This window comes from Narcine bancroftii, chromosome 4 (assembly GCF_036971445.1).
Source record: "Narcine bancroftii isolate sNarBan1 chromosome 4, sNarBan1.hap1, whole genome shotgun sequence".
In the NCBI taxonomy this organism is placed as follows: Eukaryota; Metazoa; Chordata; class Chondrichthyes; order Torpediniformes; family Narcinidae; genus Narcine; species Narcine bancroftii.
In genome coordinates this window covers 191,691,098-191,716,743 of record NC_091472.1, presented here as the reverse complement: position 1 = coordinate 191,716,743, position 25,646 = coordinate 191,691,098, and the positions used below count along the sequence as shown (strand labels likewise).

The 25,646-nt window shown below is 41.6% G+C and overlaps 1 protein-coding gene across 5 annotated transcripts in view; it reads left to right on the top strand.

The window, feature by feature from the left end:
- The window catches only part of atxn2 (ataxin 2), a 151,368-nt gene that overhangs the window by 26,850 nt on the left and 98,872 nt on the right, over positions 1 to 25,646 (top strand). For all 5 annotated transcript variants that reach the window (XM_069933386.1, XM_069933383.1, XM_069933381.1 and 2 more), the window contains exons 2-4: positions 1,536 to 1,572; positions 12,562 to 12,621; positions 19,674 to 19,745. In XM_069933386.1, coding sequence (XP_069789487.1) covers positions 1,536 to 1,572; positions 12,562 to 12,621; positions 19,674 to 19,745 — 169 coding nt within the window. The remainder of the gene's footprint in view (positions 1 to 1,535; positions 1,573 to 12,561; positions 12,622 to 19,673; positions 19,746 to 25,646) is intronic.

The following is a 25,646-nucleotide window of genomic DNA, read 5'->3' as shown; positions in this document are numbered from 1 at the left end:
CCCACGGGGTTTTGTATCTTTTGAATGTGGAAGAAAACTAGTGCATCTGATGGAAAACCATGTGTTAATTGAGAAATTATGCACATTCCATATAGGCAGCAGCCAAGGCCAGGAATGAACCCAGGTCCCTGGAGCCATTGGCCTCGTTAGTCATTGAAAGACGCAATAAAATTCTGAGGAAAACCAGGAAGATTATTGGAATATTGGTGTACATTCATATTTTGATCTGTAGGAAATAAGCTTACTTAACACAACAGTTGCATGCTCCGAGTACAGTTAAACAAAAATATTGCAGTAATTCACATCACAATAGTTCTCAAACAAGGATAAATCTATAATGCATATCATATGGCCTGACCGTAGTAACAAGCCACAAGTGCCTGCTGCTCTCCTGCCTAAGTATTACTGTTGTCATACGTGAATGGAGCATGGGTTTCCATTGATGTGTTAATACATCAATTATGAGATCTTGAGATCTTAGTTTGAAATATAGTTAAAATTGGGTGAAGGTAAGTAATGGTAACATGAACAGGAATCTGAATTTTACTCGTCATCCCAGTTTTCAAATGATCCCTTTGTAGATGAAAAGAAGATTCTTTTAGTACAGTAAAATGCCCAGTATCTGGCACCTATGGGGATTGTGAATGTTCAATATGCAAGTTTTCTGGTTGCCTGAGACACACTTTTACAATGCCTAACTAATGCCTGCATAAGAATAAACCATTTAAAAGATAAAAACAGTGCACAATGTAATCTGAAAAAAAATCAGAATTGTCCTTAATTACCTGTAAAGTTCACTTAAATCAGGGAATTCCTATAACTTACAAAATTTAAATTTGAACCTTGGGTGCTGGCTCTGTAGCAGTGCTGGGGTAACAGCTTCACCAACCATGCCATGGGTTTAATTATGACAAAACCCACCCTCCAGGTTTACAGATAAAGCCTTAATAATAAGAATATTATTAAATTAATATTCTTAACTACATTAGGCAGGGATAGGGAGAAACTTTGGGAGAATTGCCCCAGCAGCATTGGCTGGTTCTTCATCCTAGGCACCGCCATTTTATTCAAACGGCTGCTGAGGCCAGGGCTGAATGTTTGAAACACATTGGTGAAGATGGGAGCAGAATACATTTACCTTTACAATTTTAAACATTCTAAATATTTATCTATTTATTTCCTCGGTTTTATTATTTTTGTGCTTGAATTCTGAATACTGGGGATTTTTACTGTACTTATAAAATGTCTTGGTGGCGACTTGGTTCCAGAATTGCTCTGGCAACCAGTTAAGACCTCCCTCTAGGCTTGTCTGCTGTCAAAGCTATCTCATTTGAATGTCCGAGTATCACTGAGTTCTGTTTGTTTATTAGTAAATAAATATGCGCACACTTTAGGAGCAAAATATTCTTTATTTCAGTAATGAGTTATGATATTTGAACTTTGTTCAACTCTAGTCGGAAGGACTTTCATATTCAATATTATACTGCCTTGCTGTTAATTGTGATCCTAACGTGAATCTAATGATGTCATTTCAGAGGACGCAGCAGTGGAAAAGGACCTCCGCAGCCTACAGTAAGTGTAGTGCTTTAATATTTGATGATTTAATGTTTATATAGGTATCCACTAAATATAGTTACATTTTAATGTTCATGAGTGGCTGAAGGTAATTAATTTGATTTGCTATTGATATAATTTGTAATTGCATATTGGTAACTTGCATAGTGACACCTGTTACTGTTACTTCCAGCCAATAAGTGTTTTGCCCAGCTAATTTGAATCAAAAGTGTAGACTTGCAATTGGAAGTCTGTCTTCTATAAATTAAACATTTGTTGCATAATGTTTGAAACTATTTAATGACAAGTTTGTTCTCCGGGCTGTAACAGAGGTTATTCATTCTGGTGAGAAAGGTAATTTTGCTTTTAGAAGAATGCAAGATGTGTCGAAATGAAATGTAGAGTCATTGAATTGCAATCTATTTGGTAAATAATGATGCTTTCCATTTTTAATTGACAAATAAGCATCAAAAGTTATTCAGTTGATCTATGCTTTATCTATTATGTCCTGTTCAGAAATATATAGCAATATTATTAATGTTGAAAAGATAGCAAGCTAATTATGAAGTCTTGTGTACTTCTAGCAAAGTTGCTCAGAAGGACTGCCACCGCCCCCTCCCCCCCCCCCCCCACCCATACATGCTTTTCCAGGATGACATTGACCCTTCAGAGAGATCTAACACTCATGTAGAGGAATTCATACCATTTTTTGCAAGCTGTATTAGGGCTAGATGCTGCATCTTGTGTTCTTGTAAATTAAACATAATGATACTCTCGATGCAGCAACACCAGGTGAATAAAACAAACTCTTCAAAAAAATTACTTATGTATTCAAGTAATTGAGATGTCTGCTGCTTTGTGTATACTTGTCAGTAGCACAAAGCTGACAGCAGGTTCTCAGGCTGAAGACCCTGGTACATCTTATGATATTGATATGGATGCCTAACCTTTTATCCGGGATTGTCGGGCCTGGACACCTGCCATTGTGCAGAATCTTGTGAGATTTTGGAATAATTTTAAAATCGCAGTCTATTTAAGCAAATATGATGTTTCAAAATTGCATGAAACGGGGTGCAGGGTGTTAAATGAATTTAAATAAATTTAAATAAATATCATAAACATGCTCGTGATATTATGATCTTTTAAAGTAAAACTGGCTCAGATCCCCTGTCCCCTCTTACCTTTGGTGGAGAGGTGACTCTTGGCCCCGAGCACCCAGTGGGAGAGAAGCAGGCTGTGGCTGGCTCAATGCAGGAGCAATGGCCATCTTCCTTACTCATAATGCTCCACACAGCTGGAACCACTCTGCCACAAGAGCTTTTTTCATTACTGAAAAATGTGCTGGATTTTGGAGGTTCTTGGTGTTCGGAATCTTGGATACAAGGTTAGGCACCTGAATAAGTAGCAAGTGAAATTTCAGACGGACTATTAAGCAGTTGCCAGTAAACATTAGAGAATATGCTGATATTTTACTTGTTAGAACCAAGCAAAAATATAAGTCTTATGGCTAAAGACGCAACCTTCTGAATGCGCCATGCCGGCTCCAAGGCACTGATTCCAACCTTTTTCTGGGAAGGATAATCTCTGCCGCCTGACATGAATGTGCAGCCGCTACAAGCGGTTGGTTAGGGGCAGGCTGATGATGATGTCATCTCCCCACTCACCCCTTCATGACCCCCTCAAGGCAAGGCTGTCGGTGGGCGGCCAGTGCGGGCTGTGACAGTCATACTGGGACACTTTGGTGTTCAGGGCCACTCTCTGCAGCTCAAAATGCGGCAGAGCAGTGGCCGTCTTCCTTACCCATAGTCCTCCATGCAGCTGGAACTGTTCTGGGAATGTCACATATTTACGATGGGGACTGCCATGGCACTAGTCGCCCTGCCTCCATCGGTTCCGGAGGGTGCTATGAGGCCCTCTTGATGTGAATGGGATGATGGAGCAGCCTTTTAGGGCTTTTGTCTGAAAAGTAAGTTTTAAGTTTTCGATCTGCTCTTGAAGCGGCCTCCATGCGGAGGCGTGACATGAAATGGCCTAATGTTTGAACAAAATCTCAAGGTAATTCATGAATGGGCCACTGCTTCATTAAATGGATCGTTAGCACTTTTCTGATGACTGCTTGTAAAGAATCAACAGTCATGTTGATTACGCTGCATAAGCCAGTTTGATGGCATGTGATTCAGATAGATAGAAACAAAATTGAAACTGTGCATGTTTAACAGCATGATGAGTGGAAGGGAAGCAATGAAAGTATTTATTACCATGAGGGCATTACCAGTTATGGACAAGTTACTATAGTGCCATCTTTCACTTTAAAGGAAAAGCATTAACCTTGGTCATAAGAAAAATTTGCATGCTGGTTGATTTTTATTGATGATCATTGTGACTTGTCAATTTGTGAGTGCAAAATAGACAATTTGCTCAAAATGTTGAGAGGATGATCAGCCATCTGAAAATCATTGTTGTGATGTAAACACGAATATTTTAGGAAATTAAAACAAGTGTGATTATGGCTAATAGGGTATAGAAAAATTAGATTATAACTTGAAAAATGGGATCATTTTTCCTCCAACCCACAATCAGCTTTAATATGCTGTAATTTTGAGGTAAGAATGAACCATAGGGTCAGGATTTAAAAAAATTTAAACATACAGCGCTATAACAAGTCCGGCCCATAATCCTGGGCCACCCAATTGAGCTATAACCTCCAGTATGTTTTGAATGGTGGAAGGAAACCGAAGCACCTGAGGAAACCCATGCAGACACAGGGAGAACATACAAACTCCTTACAGACAGCGTGGGATTTGAACTCTTTTTGCTGGCGCTGTAACAGCATTGCCTTAACCATGAAGCACTTTTTTTTACTCAAAGGTTCCAATGGACAAATGCATGAGTTCTTGAGCTATGGTTTGTTTCATTGGCTTTTGTGAAACATTTTCATACTTTGTTCCAACTTAATTTTTATCATGTTAATTTAGTGTGAATTAAATTGGTCAGTTGAAGTTCAAGTTCTTGTTGTAATATCAAGGGTCATTAAAATGTACCCTTAGGCACATTGATCACTGTAGACCTTGTATTTTGGAGTAATATTTCTAGGTATTTGAGTTGTGTAATTGAAAAGTCTTAGTAAATGAATGTGTGAAGTGACTGTCATGCTTATCCATTGAACCCAAGAATTTAAAAAATGCTTGATTTAAAAAGATCTTCAATCACCCAATGTTAACTTCAGTCTGAGTAGCAGTTGGTGCTCAGCCCCATTACACTTGACGTGACCAGGGAGAGAATCCGACACTGTAAGGAGTTTGTTCTTCCTGTGGTTACGTGGGTTTCCTCTGGGTGTTCCGATTTCCTCCCACATTCCAAAAATGTACGGGTTTAGTAGATTAATTAGTCATATGGGTGTAGTTGGATGGCACGGGGTTGGGTGTCAGAAGGGCCTGTTAACATTGTTGTATCTTAAATATTTCATTACACACAATGCAAAATCTTTGAAGCTGCCATGCAAAATTAATTGTATGAGTCAGGGACTAACTTTTCTGTTTTTTGAAATGGGCACTGACTGGATAATTGGGAAATATTGTTCATTCAGCTCAGCCTGTCTTCATTTCTGCCTTCATTTAAATTTATCATAATCTTCTGCATTTCCTCATTTAAATTTATTATTATAATGTAATGGCTGCTACTGCTGGAGAGGTTATGCTCGAAGAGTCACACACTATGGGAGTGAATTCAACACTGATTTATTGTGCTGGCAGCGCTACTTATAAAGGACGCAGAAGCCCATCTCTGACTTCATCTTGCCACTCGAATGGTGGTATTACGATCTGCTTCCTGGGAGTGATTGTTTTGTGCTATCTGGGGAGCGGCCAATCAGTGAGTCCTTCTCATCCCTGGGTGTGGCTGCTTCCCTAGCTCCACCTGATTGGCTGCCGCTGGCAAGCCCATCAGAGTGGGGCACTGCAGCTGCATGCTATTGAGTTGGGGGCGCTGACTTTGAAGAGTGTAGCCCGTCTCAGCTGGCTGTGTAGGCCGTGGACTCCTGGTGTTGGGTGGCCACTTCGGGCATGTCACATTCAGTGGCCTGCTACACCCCCACCCCCCAGAATAAGCGCTAGTCGAAGCCTTGTGCTTGGGAGACCTGCCCCTTCGGCGTGGGGGTGGGTCATGGATCAGGTTGTCTCGTTTGTCTCTCCCTCACCCCCCCCACCCCCCCAAAATATCCAAAAGACATGTTGACTAATTGTGTTGTATTACTTTGTATGGGCCTTTGTAAGGTCTCTGTAGTGGGAGTCTGTGCCCTGTGTCTGACAAATACATATTTACAAGTCTCAAATTCTTTGGGTATGAATGTCGCCCATGAGCCGCGCAAATGTCGTCCATGAGCCGCGTAGATTTGGCTTTGTCGGGGCGAGTATGTCCAGACGGTCCCACAGGCGGGACAAGGTGGCCGCAGGGAAATCGTCTCGAGTGTCTTTAGCGAAAAGGAATTCCTCTGAAATCACTAAAGGTGTGCCATATACCATTTTGGCTGCGGAAACCTCTAGGTCCTCTTTAGGAGCGGCCTGGATCCCCAGGAGTACCCATGGGAGCTATTGAATCACTCCATCAAACCATTGGCCTTAGGATGGTAAGCCATGGTATGATGGAGCTGAGTACTCAGGGTATTAGTGAGATTACACCAGAGGCCTGAGGTAAATTGGAAGCCCCTGTCTGAGGTTATATACTCTGGAACCCCGAACTTAGCCACCCAGTTGTGCACGAGAGCCCTGGCGCACATTTCCGTAGAGGTCTCTGGCAAAGGGATGGCTTCTGGCCATCTGGTCGACCTGTCTACTAAGGTCAGTAAGTAGCATGTGTCTCTGGATATTGGTAGGGGGCTAGCAGATCTATGTGGACATGGCTGAAATGACTGTGGGGAGGCTTTAATGTGTGTATGGTTTTTCGAGTTCTTGCACCATGTACAATTCCTGGCCCCACTGGCTGACCTCTTTCTGGAGGCCATACCAAACAAATCGACTAGCAACCATTTTGATGGTTGTTTTGATGGTGGGGTGTGGCAGATTGTGTATGGCCTCAAATGGTAGTGGGAATGATGGGACAAAGCTTACCCATAGATGTGTCACACAGGACAGTCTGCTCACCCGGACCAAGCTGTACGTCCTCCAACTGGAGACCAGTAATCACACTGCAATTATACGTCAATGTCCTTGTCTGCTCTCTGTGCTTCAGCCAGGGCCTTGTAGTCAATGCTAGAACTTGAGGTGTGTACCGCCTGTAATGTGGGACATGACAAGGCATTGGCCACCACGTTGGATTTTCTGCAATATGCTGAGTGTCAGTAGAAAATTCTGAAATATAAGAAATGTGTCTTTGTTGCCTGGCTGACCATGGGTCAAAAACCTTAGTGAAGGCAAAGGTGAGGGGCTTGTGGTCTGTTTAAAAAAAAAGGAACTTCCTGCCCTCAAGGAAATATCTAAAATGTTTGATTGCCAGGTACAATGCCAGGAGTTCTCTTAACAAAGCACTATATTTCAGCTCAGGTTCCTGCAAATATCTACTGATAAATGTAAGGGTTTGCCAGTGTCCATTCACCCATTGTTCTAAGAATCCCCCCACCCCTTCTGCTGCATCAGAAGTGTCCACTGTGAGAGCAGTGGGGGCATCAGCTTTTGGGTGTATCAGGAGGCCGGCGTAAGCCAGGGCATCGTTTGTTGCTTGGAACGCATCGGATGCCTCTTGGTTCCACGAAATCACCTTCTTCGTATTGGTCATAAGGGAGAATAAAGGTTTCATGGTGCGAGCCACCCCTGGCAGGAATCTGCAGTAAAAATTCACCATGCTGGCAAACTCTTGTAGTCCCCTTACTGTTGTAGGCTTGGGGAATGCTCGAATGGCCTCTATCTAACTTGTCGGGTAGTGTTATTAGCTCCATGGCAGTTGATCCTGTGACCTAAAAAGTCAATTGAGTCTTTGCCGAACTGGCATTTTGCTGGATTAATTGTCAGGCCAAACTGATTCAATCTGATGTGAGTGGTGTTTTTGGCAGGGTCACAGCTTGCAATCAGAATGTTATCGAGGTAGATGAACACAAACTTCAAATCCCTGCCCACTGCATCCATAAGCCTTTGAAAGGTCTATGTGGTGTATTTTAGGCCGGATGGCATTCTGGTGAATTTGAACAGCCCTAATGGTGTAATAAAGGCAGTTTTTGCGGTATCCTCAGGGTGGACGGGGATCTGATGATAGCCATGGATTAAGTCAATTTTGGAAAATATCTGTCCCCCCTGCAGGTTTGCGGAAAATCCTGAATATAGGGGATGGGGTATCTATCCGGCGTGGTTGCTTCATTTAGCCGGCAGTAGTCCCCACATAGTCCCCAAGGCATCAAAGGATTGGAGACCATGTGGAGGGGGGGAGGCCCAGGGGCTGTTGGAGCAGTGGACAATGCCGAGTTCCTCCATTTATTTAAAAAAAAACTCCTCGGCGAGGTTGAGTGTATCTGGCAGGAGGCAGTGTGCTCTGATGTGAAGTGGGGGGCCTTAGTAAGGATGTGATGGCTTACCCTGTGTTCAGGCTCAGTGGAGTTAAAGTGTGGCATCGCAATGTTGGGGAACTTGGCTAGAATTATTGCAAACTCATTGCTTGGAGTGTAGGTGGGGAGCAGTGAGTTTGGTGCCTTCCAGTGCAAGGGTCTGAAAGGTTTTTGCATGTACTAGCTGGTGATGGCCCTTGACGTCGACGAGGAAGCAGTTGGCCCTCAGGAAGTCTGCCTCAAGGAGAGGCTGGTGGGCATCTGCTAAAATTGCCAAGTGAAGTGGTGGTTGCTGAAATGGAGGGGGATAGTACGGGTGCTGTAAGTCCGTATTGAAGAGTTATTGGCAGCCCATAACCCACGTCCTGCCTTCCTGTGGTGTGCGTCAGAGGTGGAGGGGGGAGGATGTTGACTTCAGCCTTAGTGTTGACCAGGAAGCTTCGGCCTGATACTGTTTCCCAGTTGTGGAGAAGGCTGTTGTAGGCCAACTGCCACAGCCACTAACGGTGGCCAGCGTTGGTGTTTCCCGGGAATCCACAGGGAGATTGGCTTTGGCGAGCCTCAGCATTCCATCGCTGATGGTAGAAGCAATATGGTTCACCGTGTTTGCATGCTTGGAGAAAGACTTGCTGGTTGGTCTGTCAAACGGCCTCCTGGTGGGCGATATTGATGAGAAGAGGCCATGTGGTGGCAACTCCCTTTCAGGGGTTCACAAAGTCTTCTTTGGCTATAAGTAGCCTGATGTCCTTGGGTCACCTCTCCAGCATAATTTGGTCGAATAGAGCACAAGGAGCATGGCCATCATTCAAAGCGAGCATGTCACTCATGAAGGTGGATGGGGCCCTGTCCCCCAAACCATGTGTAGTAGAAGGGCACTGTGTTCGTGCTGTGAAAGCCTGAAAAGCTGAGTTAGTAGCTCCCTGATGGCCTGATACTTCTCTTGTTCCAGAGGAAGTCGGTAATGTGTGCTGCCGTGTCCTGCTTGGGGGTGCCGACCTCGGAGTAGAAGCGGGAATTGTCAGCAGTGATGTTCCATACGGCGAACTGTGCCTCGGCTTGCTGGAACCACACCCATGGCTGTGATGTCCAGAAGTTGGGCAGCTTCAACGAGACCACGTTGATTGCAGGCTGGTGATTAGAACAGTCAGTCACCACTGTAGCGCTGCTACTCCTGCAGAGGTTATACTTAAAGAACAGATGCACACTATGGGAGTGAAATCAACACTGTTTTATTGTTCTGGCAACTCTGCTTATAAAGGGCTCAGAAGCTCATCTCTGACGTCATCATGCCACCCGACTGGTGGCATTACGATCTGCTTCCTGGGATTTGTTGCTTTATGCTCTCTGGGGTGCGGCCAATCGGTGAGCCCCTCTCATCCCCGGGTGTGGCTGCTTCTCTAGCTCCACCTGATTGGGTGCCACTAGCCAGCTCATCAGATGGGGTGCTGAAGCAGCGTGCTGCTGAGTCAGGTGCCGACTTAGAAGAGTGAAGGCCGTGGGCTCCCGGTGTTGGGTTGCTGCTTTGGGCATGGCCCATTTGGCAGTCCGCTACAATAATCACCTATTGCTTTTTTTCTCGAACACAGTCTAACTTCCCAGAAATTCTATTCTTCTTGTATACACCCTTTTCAGTGAGTTTCATATTCTCAATATTTTTTAGGGAAGTAGTAAAAACACAAAAGTGTTGGAGGAACTCAGCAGGTCTAGCAGCGGTTTTTTTGAATTCTTGATTTTGTTTTTGGTGATTACTGTTAATGCTCTCTAATTTTGCTCACATGGATACATTCTCTCTGATTTCTTTGGTCATATTTTTTACCTCCAGGTTACTCTTCAGCCTCCTTTTAACCTGTTTAACAGCCTGTTTATCATTTACTAGTGTATTTGTACTCAAGATCTCTTTGATTCCCATCTAAATTCAAACCTTGCAAATAACAAATGACCTCTCAATTCCACCTGCCAAATTGCTGAATATCATTTGCTAATTTTTCAGGTTTTAAAAATATCTTTCAGAAGTTTGTTGCTTTCTGTAATATAAGGCATCAACAACAAATGTAGAAATTGTTTTTGATTTCAAGACTAAATTATTAACATCTTTTCTCAACTTCTACAAAGATTTTATTCCCACTCAAAGGTAACTTTGAATTCCTTCCACTCACCTTTATTGAGCATTCTTGCAAGTTATTAATGCAAGTTATGGTCAACAGAGATCCAAACACTGATACTTGTGGAATATCTTTTCTCAACTTCTACAAAGATTTTATTCCCACTCAAAGGTAACTTTGAATTCCTTCCACTCACCTTTATTGAGCATTCTTGCCCAAATCCTGTAAAATATTATTTGGTTCCCCTCGGGTCCCTTGTAAATTTTTCCCCTCTCACCTTAAACTTTTTCCTACCCTGGGAAAAATACGAGAACTACTTACCTTTTCTATGCCCCTCATGCTTTCCTATAACTCTATAAAGTCACCCCTCGGCCTCTTGCACTTCAGAAAGAAAAGTACCCGCCTAAAACATTACCGGTAATTTAAAAATTCTGCCTGGCCTGTGGGAAAAAGAATTCAGGGTTGTATGTAATGTTGTGTATATACTCTGACAATAAATTTGAACTCAAAATTTTTTTGGTCCTAGCAACATCCTTGTGAGTCAGTCTAGAGATCCTTCCTGTGAACATGGAACACTACAGCACGGTACAGGTCCTTCGGCTCTCAATGTTGTGCTGACCCATAATTCCTTTGGGGGAGGAAAGTACTAAACCCTCCCTACCTCATAACCCTCTATTTTTCCTTCATCCATGTGCTGTTCCCCCCCCCTAAATGCCCCTAATGTTTCAATCTCCACCACCATCCCTGGCAAGGCATTCCAGGCACCCATAACTCCCTGCATATATTTAAAAAAAACTTGTCTGTGATGTCTTCCCTAAACTTCCCTCTGGTGTTTGCTCTTCCTGCCCTGGGAAACAGGTACTAGCTGTCCACCTTATCTATGCCTGTCATAATCTTGTAAACTTCTATTAAATGTTTTCTCATCTTTCTACGCGCCAAAGAGAAAAGTCTCAGTTCTGCTAACCTTGCCTAAAAACTTATTTTCCAGTCCACGCAACATCCTGGAAAATCTCCTCTGCACCCTCTCCATAGCTTTCACATCCTTCCTTTAATGAGGTGACCAGAACTAAACACAATATTCTGTGGTCTCACCAGATATTTTTAGAGTTGCAACATGACCGCTCTACTCTTCAACTTAATAATAAATAAAATATAGTGTATTTGGTTCATTGATTATTCAGGAGTCTGATGGAAGCGGAGAAGAAGCTGTCCTAGTGCCATTGAGTGTTCATATTTTGGCTCCTGTATCTTTTTCCCCCAATGGTAAAAGAGTGAAGAGGGCATGGGCTGGGTGGTGGGGGCCTTTGTGGATAGAAGCTGTTTTTTTAAGACACCACCTTATGTAGATGTCTTCCATGGAGTGGTCTGATGCCTGTGATATCGCAGGCTGAGTTAACAAACCCTCGAGTTTATTTTTGTCATCTCCTTGGTTTTGCTGACATTGAGCACAAGGTTGTTGTCATTACACCATTCATTGAGATGCTCCATTTCCCTCTTGTATGCTTCCTCATTGCTGTTTGTGATTCTGCAGACAACTGTGGTGTCATCGGCAAACTTGTGCCTGGCCAACAGTCATGGGTGTATAATAAATAGAGCAATGGGCTAAGCACGCATCCTTGGGGTGCGCCTGTGTTGATGATCAGTGAGGAGACGTTTCCAATGCATACTGACTGTGGTCTTCCGACGAGAACGTCGAGAATCCAGTTGCAGAGGGGAGTAGAGAGGCCTAGAGTTCATAGCTTCTTGAACTGAACTGAGGGAATAATGGTATTGAAGGCCGAGCAGTAGCCTATGAAAAGCAGCTGTATGTATGAATTGCTGTTTTTGAGGTGATCCAGAGCGGAGTGGAGAGGCAGAGAAATTGCATCTGCTGTGGAGCAATTGTGACGATGGGTGAATTGCAATGGGTCCAGATCTTTACTTGGGTATTCTTCAGAGATTTACTGCTATATAATACAAAATCTCAAATAGGAACAGTTTTTAAGCAGTTTTTTTTAAAAAAAAGACTCTACTGTCTATTTTCATTTGTTCTGACCATTAGAATAGAAAAGTATACAATATGGGTCTCAGTGGTGACATTTGAAAGGAATTAACAGGATTGAGAAAGGCAGGTAATATGTGAAGGTTATTTTGTTAACGAAAGGTTGCGTAGAAGCAAATTTAGTATTAATCATTAATTTGAATAAAATTCAGAATTGTGTTTTTTGGGAAAAACTGGAATGATTTCTTTTGAACCTGTCGATCTCTACATAAGTGGTCAACATTATTAAATGTTAGGAAAGCATGATCTATTGAATACTGTACTTGTTTTAGTTGAGCATGTGCACTTATTATCTTATTTCTAAGCATTAATTGATATGTTGTTTTTTTTCTCAGATTCAGTATGATGGAATATATGCAAACATGCGTATGGTTCATATTCTTACATCAGTTGTAGTAAGTATGTCCAGAATAATTTTTACAATAGAATTAAATTGTGATAATAAAATAAAGTCTTTATTAGCTTTTAGTGTTGAAATTTAGTGCAAAAAGTGAGTTTCAATATAGGTCTTGTAATTAAGTAGTTGTGAGAATATTTGTAATGTGGAAGATACTAAATATTTAGTGCTAAATGCAATACAGAAAGATAGCTGTTTTATATTTAAAGCAACATCTATTTTAAATTGATTTTTTTTAACCATTCAATTGGTCCTTTGGATTTTCAGTAATAAAGGGAATATCCATGTCACTACCCTAAATTAAGCCCCAAAATTACACAGTTTGAATTTCAATCATTCTGCCCCTCTCTGTGCACCTTGGATGGAATCTACCAATAGCATTAAATTGCAAGTTGATTACATACGTTACATAGTTAGTTGTCTCAGCCACAAGCCTCTCACCAAAAGTTCTGATTTTTTTTTTCTTCCTAGCCTCCACATGGGTCAGCATCAGAATTAGGCTTGTTGTCATAAACATGTTGCAAAATTTGTTGTTTTGTGGCACCGGTATTGTGCATTACAGGTGCTAAATTGCTATAATTAGTACAAATAAAGGAGAAAAAAAGGCAAGGTAGTGTCTAGATTCATTGTCCGTTCAGAAATCTGGTGGTGCAGGAGGAGTAGCAGTTTTTGCAATATTGGATGTACATCTTCAGGTTCCTGTATCACCAGCTTAATGTTAGCAGTGAAAAAAGGCCATGACCTGGGTGGTGAGGGTCCTTGATGAGAGTCAGCTTTCTTGAGATACCACCTCTTTAAAAATGTCCTTAATGGAATGAAGACTCTAACTATGATGACGCAGGCCGAGTTTACAACCCTCTGTAGCCTTTTCCTGTTCTGTGAATTGGCATTTCCCTATCAGACAGTGATTCAACCAGTTGCACTGCTCTCCACAGTAAACCTGTAGAAATTTGCAAGTCTCCGATGACATGCCAAACCTCGAACTTCTAACAAAATATAGCCGCTGTGAGCCTTATCCTGATTGCATTGACATGATGGCCCAAGGATAGATCTTCCAAGATGTAGACACCTAGGAGTTTGAAGTTCTTTATCCTCACCACTGTTGACCTCTCAATGAGGACTGGTTTGTGTTCTTTGATTTTCCCTTTTCTGAAGTCCATAATCAATTTTAAAGCAGGTGGGTATCTCCAACTGCAGCAATGAGAGATTGAAATCGTCTGTGAGCACTCCAGCTAGTTGGCAGAGATTTTCAGTACCTTACCAGGTACGCTATTGGGGTGTGTTGCTTTGTGAGGGTTCACTCTCTTGAGTCAGCTGTTCTGACTTTGGCTTTTGTGTGGTTAAATAAAATAAATTATCACCAGTTCCAATAACAAATAGTGATGCATGTTCCAAAGTTTGGATGGTTATTTTCTTCTTTTGTGTATTGAGTGTGTACGTGTTGAATGTAGGGTGGGACAATGAGTCGCATTTGTAGCTGCTCTCTGGTTTGGTAGCAGGTCACATTTTTTGAGAGACCAGGTTATTTGCTTCACACCTTATTGGCATGATTACAAGAGACCAGCAAAGAAAGAAATGCTTGCTTATTTTCTATTATCTGCAGTGTTTTTATCAAATAGTGAACAATGTTTATAGTTTGGTGCACTGTTTCCAATTATCTGCATGAGTTTCTTTTTTTATTTGAAAAATTTTATTTATAATTTTACAGACTCGTATTAGGCAGGTATTATAGAGGAACAATCCTTCCCTTTTACAGGTCATTTTTTGCTGAGTCCTTTCCTTTCCCTTTCCTCACCCCCCCTCATCCTTCACCCTCCCACCCACTGCAACCCAAGTAAAAGCATAAAAAGCAATTATTAAAAATAACAATACAAATACATGAAAGGAAAAAAAGGGGGGGAACCAGCAGGGCTTCCAAATTGTCTCCTCGTTCTCAGTAGTTCAGGGCTTGTGTGATCCTGTTATTCGCTGTATTCCCTGGGAAAGCTAATCACACTTGTGTTTTGATGTGTCACAATTATGGCTGCCACACCTCAATGAATGTGTCTCTCAAGTTGTAAGTAATTTTTTCCAGGGGAACACATCTCTGCAATCTAGCTGTGCTTAGCTGAGAGTCAGATTTCCCAGTAACCATTGTGCATTTCCTGGCCACTGCCAAGGCGAATTTCACGAATTAAATTTGGTGTTTGGACAATCTCAGACTCCCGTCCATAAAATCCCCCAGCAGGATAAATGTGAGGTTATCCACTTTGGTAATACAAACCGGAGGGCAGATTACTATTTGAATGGCGATAGATTAAGCGATGGGGAAGTGCAGAGAGACCTAGGGGTACTTGTACACCAGTCTCTGAAGGCGAGCATGCAGGTACAGCAGGCGGTTAAAAAGGCAAATGGTATGTTGGCCTTCATATCAAGAGGGTTTGAGTATAGGAACAAGGATACCTTACTGCAGCTGTACAGGGCCTTGGTGAGACCACACCTGGAGTATTGTGTGCAGTTTTGGTTACCTTATCTAAGGAAGGATGTTCTTGCAATGGAGGGAGTGCAGAGGCGATTCACCAGGCTGATACCTGGAATGGCAGGGATGACTTATGAGGAAAGATTGCACAAATTGGGATTGTACTCGCTGGAGTTTAGAAGATTGAGAGGGGATCTCATAGAGACAAATAAAATTCTGGCAGGACTGGACAGAGTGGATGCAGATGGGATGTTTCCAAGGATGGGAAAATCCAGAACCCGGGGCCATGGTTTGAGGATAATAGGCAAACCATTTGGGACCGAGATGAGGAGGAATTTCTTTACCCAGAGGGTGGTGAATCTGTGGAATTCATTGCCACAGAGGGCAGTAGAAGCAGGTTCATTAAATATATTTAAGAGGGAATTAGATACATTTCTTCAGTATAAGGGTATTAAAGGTTACGGAGAGAAGGCAGGGACGGGGTACTGAACTTTAAGATCAGCCATGATCTCGTTGAATGGCGGAGCAGGCTCGAAGGGTCGAATGACCTACTCCTGCTCCTATCTTCTATGTTTCTAGGAACAGCGCTGGATACTCCACCCCTGTAATTATTTTCAAAATATCCCCTAATTCTACCCAGAAAGGGTCACCTTGGTGCATAGCCATGTTGAATACACAAAAATTCTTGTCTCAATGCCACATCTAAAACAATTCACGGATTTCTAGTTTAACCTTATGCAATTTTTGCAGCGCAAGGTATAGCTGGTGCAAACAAAAATTGTATTGCACTCAACTTTATCTGGCATTAATAACCACTTTCATGCTGTCCCAGCAGAAGTCGAACCAGGATCGCTCAGGAATTGTCGTTCCTAGATCTGACTTTCACCTTTGCCTTGCTTTATGGAAACCTAGCTTAGGCTCTCGTTTTGGAACAGGAGATAGATAGCCGAAATGAATTTACATGTGATCCCCCTTCGAATTGAGCCTCCATGTTATTGCACAGCAGCAGGGCTTTAGATGGACCTAATTTGTCCCTCAAAAAGGGTCTTAATTGAAGGTAGCTAACAATACTGCTAACGAGAGAGTACATTTAAATGGCTACAAAAGGGGATGAAGTATTTGTGAATATAAATAGATAAGAATTTACAAAATTTTTATAAATTGAATGATCTCTCTTTACTTGGAAATATTGAGGACCACCTACACAGGTGGATACACCTGCCTATAATGTTGATGGACAGGGTTAACTGCATTAAAATGAACATGATGCCAAGGGTACAATAACTCTTTCAATCTGCTGCCCCTTAGTTTTTTTCATGACACTTAACAGATGTGCCACAATTCCTGTGGAAGAATAAAGTAGCTAGAGTCTACATGGAAAAATTGACCTGGGATTATAGCCTGGGAGGAATGAGGCTCCCGGATTTTAAAAAATATTATTGGGTGGCCTAGGCGAGGTTTATTGCCTCATTCTTTGAGGGGACGGTTTACCCTCCTAGGCACATTGATCTACTCATGGTAGGGGAGGAGCTAGCAGGAGAAATTATTTACAAATGGAATACTAAATTAATAATGCAAAAAAACAGACAACCCGATACTAACGTAGGGTTGTGTCTTAAAACGCCCCTAACCCAGAACAAATTAATCTATATGACTGAGTTACAAGATCCTGGACACCTGGTGCCAGAAAAAGGATCAGGTGTATTGAGGACTATGATGAGAAGGGGAAGCTTATGTTATTCAAGCAATTAAAAAAACAAATTTGACTTGTCAAATAAGACCACCACCTGGATGAGTTTCTTGAGGTAAGGATATTCTGAAAGTTTGTGGCCACTTTCACTTTCTTTTCATTTTGTCAAAGATTGTGATGAGATCATTGAAATTTTGGGCAGTCTAAAATAGTCAATTTCAAGCTTTTTTTGGAATGGTATCTCTACTCTCCTTTTGAACTACTTTTCACTTTTGTTTATAAGAAGCCCTCGTTATTCCTATTTGTGTTCAAGTTGCGTCAGTTTAACTCAATTTTCATTTTTCATGTGTCTTTTTTGTGAGATAATTTTCCCATGATATGTAATCAGTAAAAAGAAGAAACAAATCCTTGAAATATTCAATTACTTTTTTTTTGGAAACTTCCCATAATCAAGGACACCTTAAATGGTTATTGAAAATGAGTATTGGACTTAATAGCAAATAGAATCAGATTTGTATAACAGTGCAGTATTTTGTTGTTTGCCATTTGCATTCTCCATAGTATGAGGATCAGAGTTCCTTTTGTTAAACTTTACAATTTGTTGCAAATTGCAATTATTGCAACCTTTCATGACTTCAATGGTACAAAAATGTTCATTACTGAAGAATTAATATTGCACTTGTATGAAACCACATTCCTTTTGCGCATGAAAATATCTCAAGCATCAATATGTTCAATGGTGTAAGAGTTTGTTTTGGGTGTGGATCAATTCAGCACGAACAATGGAGGCACTCCTATGGTCTTCATTCAGTGACTTGGGGATTATTTGGTTCAATGTGCAAATGCGTGACATCTCTGAATTGTGATTTCACAGCGTGATGGCATTGTGCAAATTTCAGTTGAGAGTTTTACTTGGAAGACTGTAAAGAATTTGGCAAAGTGATTTTTTTTCTTAAACTAGCTCATGTGTGAAATATAGTCTTAAAAAAAAGGCAAATCTACCATATTTTCTCATGCTACCTGGAAGATAGCTGAATTATTGTTAGTATGCTTCCTTTCCTTGACTGCAGTTACTGTGCCACCCAAATGCTTGATTTTTCACACCACTCCCATACACTGTCTTTGCCTCCGTCAACATTATGATTGCAGATCATTCTTAATAACTCAAATTTTATTTGTTGTATTCAGTTCATATTCTATATTGCTTGGTAGATGGGATAGTGAATATCACTTCATATTCCTCCACTTTCATTCACTTTACACTACTATTCCTGTACACTCTATTATGTTGCCCATTTCCCCCAAATAATTTTTTCATCTACCTTTTACTGACTTTCTCCCACTGTTCTTTTATCCTCTAAGGATATGAATAGCAGTTCGGCTTGGGTGCAGCTTATTTGTTCTTTAAAGCTACAAACACTTCCAGTACTTGTTGATAGGACATACAAAACTCCTCCCTTTAAGACTGTTTAACACTCATTTACATTGAGCCTATGCAATTCCCATTTTATTCTCTCCGCATTCCCATCCACTTGACCTAGATTTTGTCCTTCACATATGCACTAGGGTCAAATTATGCTAGCCTGGCAACGTGAATGTCTTTGGGATGTGGAAGGACGCTGGAACACCTGGGGCAAACCCATGCAGTCATATTGGAGAACATGTAGTCTCCATACAGGCAACATAGGAAGTCACAATTGAATCGGTCGCATGAGGAGTGAAGAAACAGCTTGGGTAGCTGCACCATTGGTGTCCAAAATCTTATTGATTTGTTATTATTGGTCTGCTATGTTGAAGCAAGAATAATTTAACAGGTTTATATGTCAAATTTGAATGTTCAATGGATGGCACTAGATTTAGTCGAGCACATTTGTGGCATGATGAGGATCTCTCATTTCTTTCTTAATTCTTGAAGTTTGTTATTTGTGTTTCTAAGCTTGTGCCAAGTTCCCTCTTCATTCAGTTGGCTACTGGCAACTAAATAAAATAGGAAGTTTGTTGTGGAGGAATAATAGCCCAAAAGAGATTTGGTTCAAAGCCTAGAACTTGTTTAGTAGTGCTCTCACACATTAAGTAATAGCTAATTTGTCAAACCAGTGCTGTGAGTGTGTCAAAAATAATCACTGATACAATTAACTATCAATAATACCTATCCAATAACGAGATCACATTTATTCTGTTTGCTTTGTTTCTCTTCCAACGTGAGGTGCTCAAGTTTTGTTTCAAAATTTAAGTCCCCCCTCCCAAGTTTGTTGAAATTGGAACTGGATTTTTAAAAAAATTCCTGCATTAAAAGTCTTCAGAATTTTGACATTGGTAACTTTTTAAAATAATTTCCAAGACTATTTCAATTTTAAAATGTTAGTTAACTACAGAGTTTGACAATAAAACTAAAATCTATCAAATGGAGAGGTATGGTTAGTGTGAAGCTATTACAGCGTCAGCAACCTTGGTTCAAATCCTGTAAGGAGTTTATGCCTTCTCCCCGTGTCTACGTGGGTTTCCTCCGGTTGCTCCAAAAGATATGGGGGTTGTAGGTTCTTTAGGATATTTGGAGAGGTCAGGCTTGTGGGCTGGAAGGGCCCGTTACTGTGCTCTATGAGTAAAATGCAGGCTGCACAATTGTGCACTGCTGTTGCAGCACCTGAGAACCAGGTTTGCATCTGGCACTAGCTGTAAGGAGTTTGTACATTCTCTCCATATCTATGTGGGTTTTCTCTGCGTCCTGGGGTTTCCTCTTAGCCGTAAATGTACAGGGGTTAGTCTGTTAATTGGGGTACTTGGGCAGCATAAGTTCATGGGCTGGAAGGGGCTGTTACTGTGCTGTATAAGGTTTTAAGTTTAAATATCAAGACTAACATTGGTTCGAAATTAATGCCAGACTTCTTGTTTACATTTGCAGGGTGCAAAATGTGAACTAAAAGTGAAAAATGGTGGAATGTATGAAGGAGTTTTTAAAACTTACAGTCCTAAGGTAAGCACAAAATTAATATTGTAATGTTTAACTTTCAAATTAAGCTAGTTTATCATATGCTAGAATACCTGTTTTGAAATTCTGCAAATTGTCAATCATTGCAATCTTACTTGTATATACAATGAAACTGATTTTTACGTGCCCCGATTTAATGCAAATTCCGATTTAACGGGATGAGTTATATATATATAAGATATGGATAATAAATATATACATGTTTTATACGCACGCACGCACACAAGGAGTGTGCCGCTTAATGTCCGCATTCCATTCTTTGAGATGGGACATTAACCGAGCTCATTTTAAAATATGCAGTCTATAGTGCATGTGCCTAAAGTTGTGCACCGGATGATTAGAAGTGGTGCGTCTAAATGATTAATGGTAAGTAATGTATATCTTGTTTTGCAAGATGACCTGCATACTCAGCGGGTCAAACAAAATCATGCAATATTTTAAAGTTGACTGTCTGAGTACAAATTTTGTGGAGACAGTTTGAGAGTGGAATACTGGGGATGAAGGGAGTTCAGAACCAAAGTTGCAACAAATTCCTGACATTCCCCCCGCTGAAAGCCATTATGGCAAACCTGGCAATCAGAAGGTTTGCACAGTGCAGTTTGGGTTCAATAGACAAGGACACCAAATCAGCTTGGAGTCACCAAAGCAGGTTCTTACCACTTTCACCCACCCGCAGCGGGCCCTGGCCCCGACAATGTGTCAGTGCCATTCGGAGACATTCCAAATTCCTGCCTCTGGTAATCTGTCACAATTGTCAAACTGCCCCCACTACTCTTAACTCTGAGTCAACCTGTGTACTGTGTGTATATATTGTACACAGTGAAATCCTGCTTTAACGTGACCTGCTTTTATTTGTGATGACGTTTTATGGACCCCCACAACAATTAAATCAGGGTTTCACTGTATTTGTGAAATAAAATCTGTTCTTTCCTTCTATCTTCTACAAATATTGTGGTTTCTGTTTTTAGAGAGATTATTTCACATTTTGTGGCCAGTGAAATTGATAATTTTGTGAAACTACCATGAGTTTTTAGTAAAATGACCTGGAAAATGAACATTTAAATGAAAAAGCAATGATAGATTAATTCTATAGCAACAGACTTTTTTGAAGTTCCATTTAATCACTTATGAAACTGGATTTCTGTGAGGTCCAGTTTTTTATTTTTTTGAAGGCGCAGTCATATTAGATTCTTGCATGTAAGAATCAGCCTGTATTTACTGAGGGAACTACCGTTGAGAATGTGGCTAGATTGATAGAGTGGCCTGCTGGCCACTTTTCAATGAGTCTGGTTCTTTGTTATCGTGAAGTATGGAATATTTTTCCATTGGTAGGCATTCCTTCCTTTTACCATTTCAGCTCTGCCAAGATGTTTTGGCAGGAATCTTCTAGCTTAGTGAGTAATCGCACTGTTCAGGGTCTCTGGCTTACTTGGGGATACCAGTGGGAAGTGATATTGAAATTGTTTGCTGATGGATCAACCAACAAGGTTGGTTAAATAAATGAAGGTAGAATTTTTAACAATGTTCTCACTTTTTCATGTCGGATTATTGCTATAGAAGGTTCAATAAGGTTTCTTGTTTGTCCAGCTTGTAATGTTTGGTCACCCCTTCCAAAAAAGAATGAGGCCAAAGAACTATCACCAGGAGAGTACTTTAGGACCAGTTTCCATAATTTTAGTTGTAAAATAGCGTGGAAAAAGATGGAACTGGTCCACATTAAAATTGAGGCTCTGGTCAAGATGAAGGAGGTGCGTGTCTGTCGAAGGAACTTGGAATCAAGCAAATCCTTTGATAGAATGTTGGATTTCATAAGAAGGAAATAAGGGTTATGAGCAGTTTCTGGCAGGTAAGGTAAATCCCAGGAGATTCTGTGTATATTAAAGGAAAAGGAGTAACTGGGAAAAGAATAATCGTCAGTACATAGAGCCAGAGGAGGATGGGTGAGATCTTTAACAAGTATTTCTCATCTTTCTTTACTGTGGAGAGAGACGAGGAAGGTAGAAAACGTAGGGAAGTAAATAACGATGTCACAGAAGTGAAGGCAGAGGATGACTTAAAATGCATGAAAGTAGATAAGTCCCTTGGCCTGATCAAGTTTATGACATTTATTGTCATAAAATTTGTTCTTTTGCAGCAGCAATCACAGTTCATTTGTTCATATATATCACCATACAACAATAAATACAAATAATGCACCCAAAGACAGTGAAGTTTGGTTCATTGATCGCTCAGGAATCTGATGTCAGCGGGGAAGAAGCTGACCTTGTGCCGCGCTGAGGGCTCATCTTTAGGCTCCTGTACCCTTTTCCTAATGGTAGCAGAATGAAGAAGGCATGGCCTGGGTGGTGAGGGTCCTTGAGGAAAGAGGCTGCTTTCTTAAGACACCCCTCTTGTAGGTGTCCTCGATGGAGTGAAGTCTGGTGCCTGTGATGTCACAGACCGAATTAATCACCCTCTGGGGGTTTTTTTTCTTGTCTTGAGCATTGGCACCTCTGTACCAGTGATGTAATCAGCCAGGATATTCTCCACTGCATACCTGTCGAAGTTTTCGAGAGGCTTCTGTGACATACCGAATCTCCTCAAACACCTCACGTCGTATAGCTTTTGGAGAGCCTTCTTTGTGATTGCATTAACATGAAGGCTCCAGGACAGATGCTCAGAGATGTTAATACCCAGGAATTTGATGTTCTTGACTTTCTTCACTTCAGTGCCATTGATAGGACTGGATTGTGTTCTCCTTACTTTATCCTGAAGTCCACAATAATTTCCTTGGTTTCGCTAACGTTAAGCGCAAGGTTGTTGGCGTGACATCACTCAGAGCTGAACTCTTTAAGCGCAAGGTTGTTGGCGTGACATCACTCAGAGCTGAACTCTCTCTCTTGTACACTTCCTCATTGCCATTTGTGATTCTGCCAACAATTGTGGTGTCATTGGCAAATTTGTAGATAGCATTGGAATTGTGCCTGTCTACATAGTCATGGGTGTATAGTGAGTAGAGCAGTGGGCAAAGCACACATCCTTGAGGTATGCCTGTGTTGAGTCAGTTAGGATGAGACGTTTTTACCAATTTGTACTGACTGGTCTTCTGATGAGAATGTCAAAGATCCAGTTGCAGAGGGGGGTGCAGAGGCCCAGGGTTTGGAGCTTCTTGACCAGCACTGAGACAATAATGGCATTAAATGCTGAGCTGTAGTCTATGAAGAGCAATTGTATGTATGACTAAAACTTCTACAGGTGTTGTGTGGAGAGCATCCTGACAGAGGAGTGTGGCGAATGTGCCTTAATGAAGGGCAGAAAGATTAAATTAAGACACTATAGGCCAAAGAGCCTGAGGTCAATCACAGGTAAATTACTGGAGGCGAATCTGAAAGATGGGAACTAATTGCATTTGGAAAGGCAACGACTGATTAAAGAGAGTCATCTTGGGTTTGTTTGAGAGAAAGCGCATCTCAAGATTTTGATTGAATTTTTCGGTGACCAAGAAGATTGAAGGTAAGGCAGAAAATGTTGACAAGATCCCACATGGTAGCCTGCTCTGGAAGGTTGTAGCATATGGGATGCAGGATGAGGTAGCAAATTGGGATACAGAATTGGTTTGATGGTAGGAGACAGAGGGTTGTTGTGGAGGATTGTTGCCCAGTTTGTGGGCCAGTGGTATGCCACAAGGATCGGTGCTGGATCCATTGTTGTTTTGTCATCTATATTAAGAGCTTGGATGACAATGTAGTAAACTAAAAAGGCAACGCTGCCAAGCCGCTGTAACGGTGGCAGTGCTGATGGTGCGAACCAGCAGGGTTCTACTGCCCAGTTGTACTGCTGACTGCTCTGTTCAAGGTTTAAATGGCCTGTTGTAGGAGCCGACTGCGGTTTATTTTAAAATCCTGCAACTGTGGTGTCTGGGCCCAAGATGGCAGCATTTATGTTCAGCAACAGCCTCAAGGGAAAACAGAGGATTGGTACAGGGCACCAGAAAAAGGGAATACCACGTTTTCTCTCCTCCCCCCCCCCCCCCCCCCCCCGCCAACTGTTTGAGAAGAAGCAGAGGAGATGACTCTAAGGGACAGTGACTATGGCAGCAGAATAGTGAGAGTCTTTGTGGCTGAAGAACTCTAATTGAGACGAGGAGCCCACACAGGCTGTGGCTGCTGTTTAATACAGTCAAAGGACTTGTACAAGGCTGCGAACTGATGGAGACTGGCTGAAGAGGTACCAGGTATTGGAATTAGAGAGGATGCTGAGGGTGCTGAAGATTTTACGATTATGTCAGAGGTTTGGATCTGGAGCCCAGGTTGCTGATGTTTCTGATTGAAATCTGAGTAGCTGCAGAGGTTGCGGGAGCACTGGAGGTGAATCTATGGGAACTCTTTAAATAACTCTCTTTTACTTCTCTTTCTGACTAAGGGTTCTTTGCATACTCTTCTGATGTCAGTTTTGTACGATACATGTTTTATTTACACGACAATAAAGGAATTTTGAATCTAGTCACATAGCCCACAGAACACCTTTGGGTGGTCATCTTGGTGTAAAGAAAAATGAATAAGATTTTTGAGACAAGTTTGTGGATAACACCAAATCTAGTGGTTATAGTATACAGTGAAGAAGGTTGTTTAAGATTTCAACTGGGTCTAGATCAGAGGTGGCCAAACTTGCTTAATGAGAGAGCCACAAACTATAAAGCTCAGATGCATGAGAGCCGCAGGAGAATAACAAAATTCACACATATGTTTTAATTGTTACATACACATTTTGTAACAAAAATTTTATATCAATTTTAAGAAATGCATATTAAATGCAATAATATTTATTCCTGCATGCAGTTTTTAAATTGTTAATTTGTAGCGGGTGCGCAGCGCGGTATTGCGAACCATCACCGTCAGTTCACAGACTTACCTGACACATCGCGGGCTCGCAGCGCTGGGCGCCAAAGTACAGCAAGTGGATCAGATGAAGCCCCTGCCTAAAGGGGCGGGGTGCTAATGGCTCATGGCTTTAACCTGCTGGTCCTGTGGACCAGCAGCTGTTCACTAACAAGCTCATTAACAGGCAGGGAATAAAAGGTCTCTGTATGTCTGCAATAGACCAGTCTTGAGTTGACAACCTTTGTGTGTGTTTGCCTTTATTTAGTAGCATCTACCGTAGTAGCCACTAAAGATTGGTGACCCCAAAGTTAAGATTCATTGAATTTGAATCCTTATGGAAAAGGAGGATATTTCAACAACAGCAAAATCTGCCGGCGCCGCCATGACAGTTAATACAGTTGGGCTTCATTTGCTTCCTTTCTGGACACGAATTTGGTTTCTTCAGCTTCGAATTTGGTTTCTTCAAGCTGAATCCCAGTTTCGTCTTCAGGGTATAACAGCGGAAGACACAAAATTTTGGCATGTCTGAGTACATTTGACTTGGCCACTGCATCGCAAGTAAGCGAATTTATTGCTCATCCTCCGGCAGAAGACCAGTACACCTGGTTCCGCCAGTTTCTTCTTGACACATTGGAACTTACTAGGCATGAGCTTGGCATGTGTCTTTTGAACATGGGAGGCCTAGGTGACAAGAATCCATCAGACCTGGTGAATGAGATGTTGGCATTGTCACATGGTCATTCCCATTGATTGCTTTTCGAAACCTTATTTCTCACAAAACTTCCAGATCACGTTGCCATACCCATTGGTAACATGGATTTCTGCCGTCCCCATGACGTGGCTCGTGAGGCTGACAGGCTCTATCGTATCCTACACAAGAGTCTGCCCGAATATATCCTGTTTTTACGGCAGAAGCATCTCCTGCGTCCACCAGCCTCCTGTATCTGCAGTTCAATCCAAGAAAGAGGAACGAGCTGATGTACTTCGAGAGTGGTGTTTTTACCATCGTCGCTGGAGAAAAAATGCC